Source organism: Solanum pennellii, chromosome 12, assembly GCF_001406875.1.
Source record: "Solanum pennellii chromosome 12, SPENNV200".
Lineage (NCBI taxonomy): Eukaryota > Viridiplantae > Streptophyta > Magnoliopsida > Solanales > Solanaceae > Solanum > Solanum pennellii.
In genome coordinates this window covers 52,501,986-52,517,007 of record NC_028648.1, presented here as the reverse complement: position 1 = coordinate 52,517,007, position 15,022 = coordinate 52,501,986, and the positions used below count along the sequence as shown (strand labels likewise).

At 35.8% G+C, this 15,022-nt stretch overlaps 1 protein-coding gene across 1 annotated transcript; it reads left to right on the top strand.

Moving 5' to 3' along the window:
* The first annotated feature begins 268 nt into the window (after nt 1-268).
* On the top strand, nt 269-1,504 carry LOC107006344. Its single transcript, XM_015204914.1, has 3 exons — nt 269-492; nt 535-1,002; nt 1,081-1,504. The coding sequence occupies exons 1-3, from the start codon at nt 269-271 to the stop codon at nt 1,502-1,504; spliced, it is 1,116 nt and encodes a 371-aa protein (XP_015060400.1).
* The last annotated feature ends 13,518 nt before the right edge of the window (nt 1,505-15,022 follow it).

Here is a 15,022-nt window from a genome sequence, read left to right as displayed (position 1 = left end):
AGTACATTTTCCAGAAAGCGGTGTCGACTGGAAAGTTTGCTACATGGCAAATTCTTTTGAGTGAATTTGAAATTGTGTTTGTGACCTAGAAGGTGATAAAAGCACAGGCCTTGGTTGACCATCTTGCATAAAATCCTGTCGATGAAGAGGATGAACCACTCAAGACTTATTTTCCCAATGAAGAGGTATGGTTTGTGGGTAAAGATATTTCTGAAACATATCCTGGTTGGAGGGTATTTTTTTATGGAGTGGCGAATCACCAAGAAAAATGTATTGGGGCGGTCTTTGTTCAGAATTCGGTCAACACTATCCTGTGGTGGCCAAACTCCCATGTAACTGCACGAACAACATGGACGAATATGAAGCATGCATTCCTTTGTTGAATATGTTCATCGATATGAATGTCCACGAGTTTCTGGTTATTGGAGATTCAGATTCGTTGATTCATCAAGTTCAAAAAGAATGGGCCGTGAAGAACCCAAAGATCACGCCGTATGTGCAATATCTACAGAAGTTGTGCAGATGATTTCGTAGGATTGAGTTCAAACATACTCCTAAAACACAGAATGAGTTGGCTGATCCTCTTGCCACCATTGCCACAATGATCAAACATCCGGATACTGATTATATTGATCCTCTAGATATAGAGATAAAAGAGCAGCCAGTTCATTGTTCCCATGTTGAAGTGGAACCAGATGGTTTGCCATGGTGTTTTGATATCAAGATATATTTAGAGTTTGGAACTTTTCCTGATAATTCGACATTTAACCAGAAGAAGTTGATACGCCGTTTGGACCTCAACTTCTTTCTAAGTGGGAAAGTAATTTATAGGAGGACTCCAGATTTTGCTCTTCTCAGATGTATCGATGCTGCTGAAACTGTGAAGCTTATTAAACAAATACACGCAGGAGTCTGTGACAAACATATGAATGGACTCACTTTGGCGAGGAATATCCTTCGAGCCGGTTATTTTTGGATGACTTTGGAGCATGATTGTTGCAGGTTTGTGCAGAAATGTCATAAATATCAAGTGCACGGTGATTTAATCTGAGTGCTTCCTCATGAACTCAATGCTATGAGTTCATCTTGGTCGTTTGTACCTTGGGGCATGAATGTCATCGGTCCAATAGAGCCAGCACCTTCTGATGGACATAGATTGATTTTGGTTGCTATTAACTACTTCACCAAGTGGGTGAAAGCAGCTTCGTACATGTCGGTGACTAAGAAAGTTTTGGCTGATTTTGTTTGCAACAATCTGATATGCTGGGTTGGAGTACCGGAATCTATCATTACTGATAATGGTGTGAATCAAAATAGTTATTTGATGAGAGATATATGTGAGCAGTTTAGGATTACTCATCAAAACTCAACCGCTTATCGCCCTAAAATGAATGGAGTTGTAGAGGCCGCCAATAAGAACATCAAAAAGATTATAAGGAAAATGATTGATAATCACCGAGGTTGGCACGAGATGTTTCCATATGCTTTTTGGGATACCAAATGATTGTCAGAAAGTCGATTGGAGCTACTCCATATTTTTTGGTTTATGAAAAAAAAAGCAGTCATACCCATTGAAGTCGAGATACCATCCTTGAAATCATCCAAGAAGCTGAATTGAGTAATATTGAGTGGGTGAGCAAGACGATTGACCAATTAACCTTAATTGACAAGAAGAGAATGGTTGTTGTTTGTCATGGTCAGCTATATCGACAAAGAATGATTTGTGTTTTTCACAAGAGAGTAAGAGCCATAAATTTTGAAATGGGTCAATTGGTCTTTAAACACATTTTTCCTCATCAGGATGAGTACAAAGGAAAATTTGTACCGTATTGACAAGGACCTTACATGGTTCGCAAGGTATTAATTGTGTAGAGGCTCCTTGATCCTGTCGGAGATGGATGACACTGCATGGCCGAGACCAATCAACTGAGATGTTATCAAGAGATATTACGCGTGAAGTTTCAGTTTGTATTTCTGTCATTTTCCTGTAATAGTTCAACATGCTTGTATTTGCTTTGTTTAATATCTTATCCCTTTTATAATGAACTACGTCTGACCTGAATTCTAAAAAATGACATATGAAGGCGGCCTATGTCGGCCTCGATCACCCCATTATCACTTTTTAATATTTCTTTATATTGGAACTACGTTCGAGCTAAATTCTCATGAATAAGATACGTAAGCGGCCTATATCGGCCTCGGCCGGTTTTCCTTAGTAAATTTTCTTATTGATGTTAACCTTTGATGGGAACTATGCTTGACCTGATTCCTGCCTCGACGGGTTACGTAGGCGCCACAAGGGTTCGGTCATATTCCCGTAAGATTTCTATTCCTTTTTACGATAGAAACTGGGAAAGAATTTTTGACTTGGACTCAAAATTCTTGAGAAGAAGATTTTTCCTAACCAAGTCGAGACTGAAGTCACTTTAAAGCTTGCAACTGGGATAGAATATTTGAGAGGATCTCAATAATTCGGTGATTTACTCACTGACTGTTGAAGATAAGCCGAGACATGTAACTGGGACAACAATTTTGAGGATGGCCTCAAAATTTTGACATAGTTTTGTCGGTAGTGTAGAGTGACTTGGAATACTCTCCAGTGAAAAATTAGATAGATCTTCAAGCATCAGACTCAATGAAGTTCATTAAACCTGATGTGTAGAGCCGTCAATATGGGCTAGGTCCGTTGGGCCGACCTGGCCTAACTCGAGATTTAATAGGGCTGGGCTAAGATTTTTGTAGCCCATTTAGGAAAAGGGTTTTTTAGCCCGGCCTGAATAAGCCTGCTCATTTGGAGAGCTTGAGAAATATCGGTAGGGCCGGCCCGTGGACCAATAAAAATCAATTAAAAAGTATAATATAATATTAAAATTTAAAAATAAAGAGAGACCAAAATAAAAACAATTAGGTCAATATTTCTATTTAGATATTTATACTTTTAGTTGAAAAAGAAATTAATAAGTATCAAGGAAAATGCACAAGTACCCCATAGACTATGACCAAAATCCCAAAGACACACCTTAACTAAACTAAGGTCCTTTTACCCCCTGAACTTTTTTTTCCTTTGTAATTTTATACGCCTTTTGTCTTATGTGACACTCTATGTGACTCCATGCAATTGAGGAGCGTCAGAGATATTTGGATGCCACGTAAGTCAAAGAGGTACAAAAAATTACAAAAAAAAGGTTCAGGGGGTAATACGACCTTAGTAAGGTGTGTCTTTGTGATTTTGGTCATAGTCTTGGGGGTACTTGTGCATTTTCCCTAAATATTATAAAGATAATTTTATTTATGAATTTGATTAACAAGTAGTGACATAGGTCTCATTTGTTTTCATTAAGATTAAGATGTCTGAGTTTGAATACACATTTAAATATTAAGATGTATAAATCTGAATAAACATCTGAATATGAAAATATTGTCTCTGAATCTGAACACTAAATTATTGGGACAATTTGTTTTTAATATATGAATGCACATATGAAATTAAACGTTATATCAAAAAAATATTATCAAAACCTTGTTAGTAAAATAGTTTTTTTTTCATATAAAATAATATTTTTAACATTTTTTACCGTAACAAGATAATATGATTTATCTTTTAAGAACTCAACATCAAGTTACATCATTAATATGACTATTTTTTGCACTCAAAATACTTTGAGAATCTAATATAATGCAATTTAAAATAGTTTATATAGAGTAGTAAATATATAGTTTAGGAAAATATTTTATTTTATTTTATCATAGAAATTTATTATTGTTAACGATCAAATAACTAATACTTTCTTATTTTTTGAAACCGTGCTAAATATTATATCATGGAGTGGTTATCAAATCAAATATATTGATTAATTTATGAAATTAAAAGATGTATAGTAAGGTAGTATGAATAAAGGAAATTATAATGGCAAGCATGTAATTAAATAAGAAAACAACTTTTATGAGTTGTTGTGATCTAGTTGAATTAAGATAGGAGTCCTATATTTTAGTATGAATAGTGTTAAGGGTGTCTTACAGATCTGATTCATTCAGATATATCCAGACTTATTAAGAGGATTATAAGAAAATAAAACAAACGAACTTAATGAACTGAATCTAAATAATTAAGATCCAGTTCTTAAAAACAAATACATTTATTGAGGCAAATCTGAATGATTAGGATTCAAACCCCATTAAGTGCAAACAAATGAGACCTAACACAATGTAATTTTGTTTTGTCGATATCTATGATAATATTTTTAAATTTTAATTTATAATTTAATTTAATAATTATAAAAAAATTATATATTTTTTTAAAAAGTGGGCTGGCCTGGCAAGCCTGTAGCCCACGTACTTGTGGGTTGGGCTGATCATTTTCTGGCCCACACAAAAAATGCGCTAGCCCGGCCTAACCCGTAAAATGTCAAAGCCTGTATGGGCTAGCCCGGATAGGGTGGGCTAGCCCATATTGACAACTCTACTGACGTGACATGATACTTGACAGTAACCTTTTTCAAAATATTACTTTTCAAAATTTTATTTTTTCTTAAGATTTTCCCTTTATGTTTCATTTGTTTTGGAAAAAAAATTTTGTTTTATCTATCAAGAGTCGGGAAATCAGAAAATCAACCGGAGATCGCAGGAGCATAAAACTGAAGAAATCAACACAGATCAGTTCGTTTTAAAACAAACAATTTTTCTGTGGATGCAGGTTTATAGGTTTGCTATGAAATCAGCAAATTCCTCTGATCGATGAATATGGAGAAGTCAAGGGGGGAAGAGCTCTACAAAAATTTACAATTTTTTTATGGATGCAGGAATTATTTATATTGCTTGTACCGAAAACATGGGAAAGCGAACAACATTGTTTCATCCAATTCCCAATAGTATGAAGTCTGTAGTAAAGATACAACTACTTTCAGGAATAAATCAAATGAAAACCCCAGGAAAAACATTTTACGGTTTTCATAGAGGACATCATTTGCATCATATAATTAGGCATGACAGTATTACTACCCAGAGGGTCATTTTATTTGTATTGTCGATTGAGATGATATGCTACATGGAGAGTCATTTTATTTCTATTATCGACTTAGATGATGCATTACCTGGAGATTCAGTTTACCGTATTTTCAATTGAGACGATATCACTATCCAGGGGGCACCCTGCACATCACTATGTGTCTTGATTGAAGCACTATCTTCATTTGGTACCAAAGATAATTCATGCATCGCGGAAAATGATGCATCGCATGAAGATATTCATGCCTCGCGAAAAATCATGCATCACGAGAAGATATTCATGCCTCGAAGAAAATCATGCATCGCGAAAAGATATTCATGTCTCGCGATAAGATATTCATGCATCGTGGAAGATCATACATCGCGAAGAAGAAGTCATGCATCGAAAGAAGATATTCATGCATTATGGGAAAATGTCATGCATCCCGAGAAAATATTCATGCATCGCGGAAAGATATACATGAATCATGGAAAAGTAATGCATTGCAGAGAAGAAGTCATGCATTGGAAGAGAAATTTATGCATCGGGAGAAAATATTCATATGCCATCGCGAAAATCATGCATCGCGAGAAGATATCATGTATAGCAGAAAATCATGCATCACTAGAAGATATTATTGCATTATGGGAAAATGACATGCATCCTGAAAAGATATCCATGCATTGGGTAAAGTCATGCATCGCGAAAAGATATTCATGTGTCGGGGAAAGAAGTCATACATTGCAAGAGAAGAAATTCATGCATCGTTGAAAATATCATGCATCGCTAAAGGAAATCATGCATTGCAAGAGAAGGAATTCATGTATTAGGAAAAAGATATCGTGCATTGCAATAGAAGGAGATCATGCATTGCAAGAGAAGGAGATATTTACCCATCGTAAGAAATCAAGTCAATTGCATCCCTTTATTTGGCAAGAGTTAATACCTAAAGAATTATTGAAGACGACATCGTGAGAACTCTTAACACACTGCATCAGTTTTTATTTAATTTGACATCAAATGAACAAGTGCATTGAAGATTATATTACAGCCATAAGACATAAGCTTTGTTTGCTTTACGTCAAACCCAAGGGAGTTGACGTCAAATGTTGAAGGAGAGTAATTAAGTGTCAACATGGTAAAAGACACTATCTCCCATTTGAGTTGCATTTTAGACTAATGAGTTTTATCTCAGTCATTGTCGAGAGCATCTGAAAGGATGAATTCTCCATAAACCACAGGCTTAGACAACATCAAAAAGGATGTAGCACAACGTGGAACTTTTTCTTAGCAGCGAACTGGGACATAGTCCGAAGAGGAGTGTCAAACTCTTAGGATGCGAGCAGAGGAGCAACTTCCACCACAATCAAACCACACCAATATTAGAAGGCCTGTGGGTTTTTATTTAGATTTCTCGGTTCCGGTCTCGCATCCGGAAATTTTAGTATCCGCTGGAAGCAAGTCTCCAGTCTAAGTGGCAATGCACCAAGATCTTTGGAAATTATGTCCGTGTAAATTCTTACCTATGGATGTGAAGAGCTCCACATTCATGGATAAGAGGTTACATGGCTCCTTTTCATACTCGATTTAATTTGTCACTTGTCCAGAACCAAAGGTTATCTAGCATAATAGATTTTCTTTTCAACCGATCGAGTCGAACTACAAACAGACCGATTCCTAAGGTTTAAGGATATGTAGGCGGGTTAAACGTTGAAAACTTGGATATATTCTAATATTCGCTCTTGAATCTTATTCTCGAGCATCCTAGTCCAATCATAAATCAGTACGGGAGTGACTTTCCAATTCTTTAAAAAATGCGCATTAAATCAAGCGTATCGATCTACAAGTAGTCTGAATTCTCATATAGCCTGAGATATGTAGGAGACCCATTTTCAGGGCTCGTCCATAATTCCTAATGTGTCAAATTCCATTCCCAAAGACGAAAGCGTAGTCGGGCAAACTCAGCTTTGTTAGATTCATTTTCCTCGAATTTCTTGCATCAATTCGAGTAAAACGGGGGACAGTTGTTGACACTCAATCTTGACCCTCTCCAACAAGAATTAATTCACCAGTTTCTTAAATTTTCAAACGAGTTGAAATAGTTGACTTTATAGATTCAAATATTTTTTTCAAGTCTTTAAAAGTAGTTTAAGTCGATTTTTATAGTTTGAAGTGATATACATTCTCACATGTTTTATATAATTAGTTTATTTTATGATATATTCAAAAATCGCGTCAAAAAGATATTTAGTTTTATTTAACTCTTTATATAAATTAGTTTTAGTAGCTTGTAGTTTGGATCCTTAGTTTATAGTTAAACTTATTAGTTTATCTTGTTATTGTGTAAGTACTATATTTGTTTTATATAATTTTATATGTTGTTAGTATATTTTATGATTATTCGAAAATCATCTCAAGAGATTTTTTTATTTAAATACTTTACTATTTAATTTAGTCATATAATAGTCTACAGCGTTGGATTAGTTACTTTACAATTAGGTCGATTAATTTATTTCGTTAAATTTAAGAAGCTCACTAAATTAATTTACGTTAATTTATTTTAGTTTCCATAATATTTAAACCTAATCAAAGGGACCAATCTCCCTTCACAATAAAGAAACCGAGAAGTCCAACATCAAAATTCCCATCTCCTAGCAGCCCACTCCAAATTTTCCTCAATCAACTCTTTCAATGAACCGACCCGCCCCATACCCACACACTCTTCTTCTCCCTCTTTGCGTGACAAACCAGCAACAGCAACCCCATCCTTGCGCGTCCATCTCCAAACGCCGTTTTGACGAGAATCAACTCTCCAACGTCACTTTCGCCTTTTTCTGCTAGCCGCCTGCAACTCTCGTCCTTGCAACACAAGAAGCAACACGCGAATCATCCTGTCCAGCGTGAGATGTCTCCACGCCAAGTTACAACGATGGATGGAGCAATCTGAACCATCCACGCTACCCTTGCAGTCCGGATTTTAGGGGATTTGGACGATTTCTCGTGCAAAGCCAGATTTTCCCTCTCTTTGGAGAACAAAAATTTTGATTTGGAGGATGAATTTGGAATCCCAATTTGCCCTTTTCCCTCCCAATTCAAAAAAACCTAATCCCTCCCTATAAATATTCTATTCTTTTACATTAGGGGGGGGGGGCGGGGAATTTTTTTAGAGGTTGGAAAAAAAAAGTTGTAACAAAGTTACACATAGAAAAATCTTCCCGAAGTAAAAAAATAGTTCAAAAGTATACTTTAAGGATATGTTGTTTTTCTCTTTTCCGTTTGTTGTGGGTTCTGAAAGCTTGTCAGATTTTGCGAGATCGTATTTCTGTGTGAAAGCATCCTCTCCAGCTCGTCCACTTTGAGTTCACTCCTACGAAAGAGGAAAAATGATTCTCTGTTACATTTTAGCTCTACTCTGTTCAATTTTGAATCATGAATGTTGTGAGTTTTTTTTTTAAGCGAAACAATGAGATACTATTCTAAAGTCGTTTATTAGTTTCGATAAAGCTCGAGTCTCCATTTAGTTTTGCTTGAGTAGTCTACTGTTCTGTGGTTTCAACTCGTGTATTGATGGTTGTTGGTTCTGTTTCTCCTCTATTGTTCATGTCTTTGACTAATGTTTTCTTTTCATTGATTCGGTATGCTAGTGTTCTTTCGCCTTTTTCCATATAGTTTAGTCATTTTTGAATGAGTTCGTTAAGTATTTTAGTTATCTTACACTCTGTTTGATGGTTGTTTTCTTTCTTATCAATAGCTTTACGGAACTTCTTATACGTGTTATTGTTGTTGTTGTTTATAGTTTTGTTTTAGGATGGATTTGAGGCTGACTATTTTATCATATTTAAGAGGATTACATGTTTGATTTGACCGAATCACTCCCTCTAAACTCCTAAATTTATAGTGTGATAAGCTAACATCCCCAAGCTCCAATAGATAGAGTTTTTCCTATTTATTTGCATTGATTTTATCATCTGTGCAATCCATTGATTTCTTCTTTTAAGATTAATTGCCAGTGGTTTTGATATGTGTTGTATGGTCATCGTATTGGTTCAATGAAATGAGAGAATGAGTTTATGTCCAAGTTCATTCAATAAATGTAAAAAATGAAACTTCAGAACATGTGGAAAGATGGAACCATTTTGTATCTAATTAAATTGTCTGGAAAGATGGAACCATTTTGTATCTAACTAATTTGTTTTCCTTCTCTGTTTTGTACTTGCCCAATATTGATTTTAATCTTGTGATAGGTGATAGTCTTGATTGAAAGTTTTTTTTTTAGTTAATATCTCATATAACTTTTGATCTAAAGCTTGATACTTGGTCACTCACTGCTTAATCTGTCTTATTTTCATTAAATATGAGTTCTTTGTTGAAGCATAATGCCTAATTCGTGCTTAGCATGTTGGAGTTAGAGGCTAAGTCCATGTTCATTTAACTTTTAACCAAGTGTTTTTATGATTGACTTTGTTATTAACTAAAGTTGTTTTCTTCCATGACTCACTTCCTTCACTTAGTCAAGAAGTCTAACAATGTATTCTCGAAATTCATAAAAAATGAAACAAAAAATGAAGAAATAACTAGTTTGAAGATTTGCATCCCTCCATTATTTACTGTGAAATTGTGGATGTAAATTTTTTCATCCGGGTCCTATTCAAAGATTGTTTGTTATTTACAGTTGACTCTTCAAAAAATGTGTGAAATGTATTAAAAATAAAGAGGATATTTGTCTTTTCCTTCCACTCATATCTGTTTGATTTGTTCACTAGCATGTTTTGCCAGCTTATGAGATTGATTAGAAGCGTTCATTATCTATCTTCGTCCTTAGAGTAAAATAATAGTCTTAGTTCGGGTCATCTAAGCACCCGCTAAGTGTTCAATACTTTGGGGCCTGGTAATTAATTTTTCAGCATGTATTAGTTATTTAAACCGTAGTGACTCTCCTATCTTTGCCTAAAACTGAAGATATTTTTCCTAGTTGTTAGTTTGCTTTCTATTTCAGTGGCCGGTATGGTGGTTTTGCTTAAGAACATCCTTATCTTTTGCAAATCTTGTATTTATCCATGCACAACATTGTTAAATTTCTTCAAATAGAGTCGGTCAGACGAAATAATGTGATTTTTATTATTTGCTAATTATGCGGTATTTTCCTTTTAATATTTTGAGAATTTTGTTGGTTAATAATTGTGTATTCCCTAGAATATGTACATAAGCGTGTGTGTGTGTGTGTGTTTGTGTGTGTGTGTGTATATATATATATATATATATATATATATATATATAAACATGTGTGTTGTTTAATGTCCTAGTTTGCTTATTAACTTTGTCATTGTTAATTTTGCTCCTTTGTTCTCTCCCTGTAAAGTCACTTGTTTCTATCTAATTTGGATTTCTTAAGTGGGTTTCATCTTTGAATTCCGTCTTGTTTAAGTTACATCTCATTTATTTTATTTCTTGTTATGCTAATTTCTCGTCATTTGATTGCATGTAAAATCCACCCAATTCGCCAAGAACTCATTTTCTTTCTTACATTCTGAGTTGGCCATGGAGGTCCAAATTTCCTCCTCTCGAGTCAAACCTACAAAGCCGATGAACATGTCCCGAAATGAAGGAAACCAAAGTAGAAGAATTTGAAGAGATGGGGCAAAAAGGACCCCAATTTTATTTCTTAAAATTTTGTATTTTTGTTATTTTTGGGCCTAAGCCCTTGTCTTTTGGTATTATTATTTATTATCTTGTTAGTTTTGGACAAGTACAATCGAAATGGGCCTAAGACCCAAAAAAATGTGTCCAAATACCGATCCAGGCGTATAGAATCAGATTTGAACCCAAGGCGCTCTCTCTCTCTATCTATGTATCTCTCTCACTCTCTCTCTCTTTACTTTACTATTTACTGGTCGATTGATACTTGTTATTAGCTTTTAAGGTTGGAAAAATTCAAATTCCATGAAAGGCGCTTCATTTCGTTTTTAACAAAATAACCAAATTGATGGTTTTTAAATAGACTTAAAAAATAAATTTTACAAGTCAAAGTCTCAAATGGATAGTAAAATCAACACTTCACTTTTCAAACAACTCTAGATAATATTTCTTATCGCAAAATTAAGTTAAGAATTAGCTAAACAAGTAAGTTGTTGGATAATCGCGAGTTAGCAAATATTTTAGGTCTCTTAAACACCATCCTAAAATATAAATAGGAATCCCTGAACCCCTTACCGTTTAATCTATTGAAAAAATAGTTTTCTTGATTTTTGATTAAAATTATGTGGCTACTCTCAAAAAGTCAAAAACTAATAAAAAGTATTTTTCCTAAAACGTAAAACATAATGGCGACTCTGCTGGGGAATTTGAAGGATTCTAACCTTAATACTAACATGTTTTGGCTATGTGAAATTAACTGGTTATTTATCACTTTATTAAACTGTTGCACTTTCATGAAATAACATCTTCCGTCAAATGACGACTATTTTTTATTATCACTTAAAGGACGATTATGCGGGATTATGCGGGCTCGCAGTCATTCGTTAACCAAATCTTTCTCGGGGCACCATGATGAATGTAGTTGGCTACTTGATAGTTAACAGTCGTTAATTGTCCCAACTTAAGTAATCAGCTTGGGTCATCCTTTCCACTATAAATAAAACATACTCCTAGTCAAACTAAGATAGAGCTAAATAAAATCCTAAAAGTAGCGCATTGATATAAGATAAACAAACACCCAAGAAGTGTTGGACCCATTAAAAAGACCGCTCGAGTCCAAAGAGCACACGGCTCGATCGGACGATCATACTTATATGTTATTTGAAGGATGTTTGTATGTTTGACAGATTGTTGTGTCTTGTGGGAGGGTGGAAACTAGCTCTTTGTATGTTTTTGTAGATGTCAAGTCAATTCCTAAGTTTCAAAATTGTAATTGAGACACCCGATATTCTTCGTGTGTGGTGGAACACCTCAATGACTTTGAAAAGAGAGAAATCTCGATTCACTTGGGCCACCTACCTTTGATAATGGACTTCAAGGTTTGGGCCATGTTTATCGAGATAATTACTCAGTTTTGGGACGACAAAAGGATGGTTTTCCGATTTGGGGATGTCGAAATAACATCAAAAATAGAGAAAATAAAACATTGCTTGAATTCCATCGGAACGTGTGGCAAGAGAAAAAAAATATTCAAATCATCACATCTTGCTAACAGCTAGGCCGACTAGTGCAAAACTGAAAGGCATCTTACTGCTAGTGGAAGCGGACTGGTTGGATTCTCAAAATATTCCATTAATGTGATTTTTTGAAAGGTGGGGGCACGACAACTATTTTAGATTATTTTTGAAAGAGTTCCATAATCATAGTTCTTGGAGATAGACTCAGACAATCGCGTTCTCTGCGTGCCTTTTAGATATGATGGTGTTCTCTCAAGATAAGGACAATAGATCGATACCCGGATTGTGATTGTTGTAGACGCTATCTTCAGAGGGATTGGAAAAGAAGAAGAAGCAAAGAAACACTATAGTTTGTCCCGATTATTTTGGCTGACATCTATCAATCTCTGAGTTTATGTAAGAATGGATTCCAATTTTACCAAGGGTGCAACATTTTAGTTCGGTGGTGGATGACTGAACATCTTTGTAAAAAAGATGGCAACCAGCAATAGGAGTTGTCCAAGCCGACCCAGATGAGTCCCCTTGACAATTACGAATTTTATCTAAACATCCGCAAGTTCCCAATTCACACTACGAGGGATGCATTGGCGAAGGTATTCTATGATCTGAGAGAAGAAGACATACAGTGGATGTTGCAGAACTTTATGTCAGAGAAGATAGCGGCTCGGGGGGACAAATGTCCTTTTTTGGTCCTTACTGACATCAGAGGAATGCGACCCTACAATTCAGCTAGGGTGATGTTGCGATTCGGTAGTAGACAAATCAGACCTGTCCAAGGGGATACTAGCTACTTCGTAATTGATTACAATGGATGTGTTAAGATACCTTTTGCCAAAACCATCCTCTAAAAATGGGTCGGGTGCATCAACATGAAGGGAAGAATTGCTGAAAACCTGTATGGAGCGGGATATGTTGATGAGCAAAAAAATGGATGCAAGATGATTTGTGTGGTTTAGTGAACCCGACACCACGCGTGGGTCAAGAAATTGAAGATGTCCAAATGAGGCTCCTGATCTATGCATATCATTTTCATCATGAATGGGACCGACGGAACAGGAATTTTCACGAAGAGAGCAAGAATACCAATCCAGAGAATTTAATATCCAGAGGGCCTTAGTTGTGATGTAACAAGAGTTAACCGATGCGAGGGTATGTTTGATGCGTCTAGAAACAACCCTGGATGAGCAGATCAGTACTTTATGGGTCGTGCCGCCATCTTCCAAATTTATGTTTGCTGAGCCATACGTGGTAACAAGCAAGTACATCATCCGTGAAGAGGTAGAAAAAGCAAAAGGAGGAGTAGGACTGTCAACTTTCTAATTCTCCTGCGTGGGATTGTTTTCTATTTGTATTTGCAGTGTATTCCCCTTCCCGAAATATGTACCCCCATTTTGATTAATACTTTGTAACAAATTCTATAATTATTTGTGAACCTTTTGTTGGGCGGTACAACAATCTATTTTAAATGACGCAATACATCCTTCAGATCGCTAGGCTTACCCTTTGCACAAAAGGGCCACATGCATGATTAGGGCGTGATATGTGTCTTTTTAACTTTTTATGTTATATGTTGTTTTAAATGAGGCCATGTTGAACCACTCCATTTCCAAAATTTCCGATAACAATATACACAAGTCACTATTACAAAATGGCTGACCAAATTTCTCGAGTCTTAAGTTTCTCACCCAAAAACGAACTCATCCCCAAATCCCAAACGTTACTTTATCAGCTTAAGAAAGGTAAAATCACCGCTATGGACAAAGGCAAGAATTTCCAGACAGAACCAACCGAAGAGAAGATGATCGACATACGGAGGCAGCGCGTTAAGCGCCTGTATAACATATTATTTCCTCTTGAGAGCCCCTAGTTGGAAAACATTGAAGAAAGTTATGAGGAAGCGATCGCCCGCAAACCTTCTCTCGAAGGATGTCTGGTAGAATGGGACAAACAAGTCACTCTTAAAGCATATCCAGAAGAATACCGAATAAGGATGGAAACCATTTCGTGCACACTCATTTCTAGCACTTTTGGATTAGGTTTATGTTGAGGCCCGTCGAATGAGCATCTTTCCAAGTGGGATCAGGGGACATCCGCAACACTTGTGAGTGTCATACTAACAAAAAAAGGAATACTATATAGGAGTGCACAGAGTTTAAGAATGCAGTTCGCTGTTTGCTCGATATGGACAATATTGAAAATAGTTGGGGTGATGGAATCATAATAGCATGAGATGAATTGCGGCTCGACATATTAGTCAATGAGAAAACTATATTCTATCGTTGTTCATTCACACCTCTCAAGAAAACAATGTTGGAGGTCTATTCAGAATTAGTTCACAATGGAGTCCACCTATTTCTATAAGGACGTGGACGTCTTATATTCCCTTTGGTTCGAAGTTCAGAAATGTTGCCCCTATCACAATGCAGCAGATCAAAGCATCAAAAAGTCTCTTGCATTCTGCCACGGCCTGGAATATCTCATCAGAACAGGAAAGATTCAAGTCGAGTATGTTCCCCGTGGCTGATGTAATAACAAGAGGAAGATGATTGATATAAGGCCACCTTTTATCTTTTAAAACTCTGTTGTTTATTTTCATTTCCTTGTACTCATTGAAAATGAATGAATCAAAAACAAGTATTTTCTTTACATGAACTACGTAAGGCCTGAATTCTCCTTATGGCATACTTAGGCATCCTTTCAAGGCTCAACCCCAATCTTTCAAAATTTTCATTCTTCCCTTTTCATTCTACTAGGAAATGAAAGGCTTAGATCACCGAACGTCAAAGTGATGCAACAAGAAGACCTTATCTCAACATGATATTACCATTCTTAGATAATTCCTAATTAAAATGGACAAACTCCTGCTTGTTCAAAAAATCAATTTCCC

What these genes read in the sequence shown, in the direction of transcription:
- LOC107006344 (XM_015204914.1), top strand. Translation starts at nt 269, where the DNA reads ATGTATTGGGGCGGTCTTTGTTCAGAATTCGGTCAACACTATCCTGTG. An exon ending in AAGAACCCAAAGATCACGCC is followed by an intron (nt 493 to 534) that starts GTATGTGCAATA and finishes ATGATTTCGTAG; the next exon opens with GATTGAGTTCAAACATACTC. An exon ending in TTGGAGCATGATTGTTGCAG is followed by an intron (nt 1,003 to 1,080) that starts GTTTGTGCAGAA and finishes CAATGCTATGAG; the next exon opens with TTCATCTTGGTCGTTTGTAC.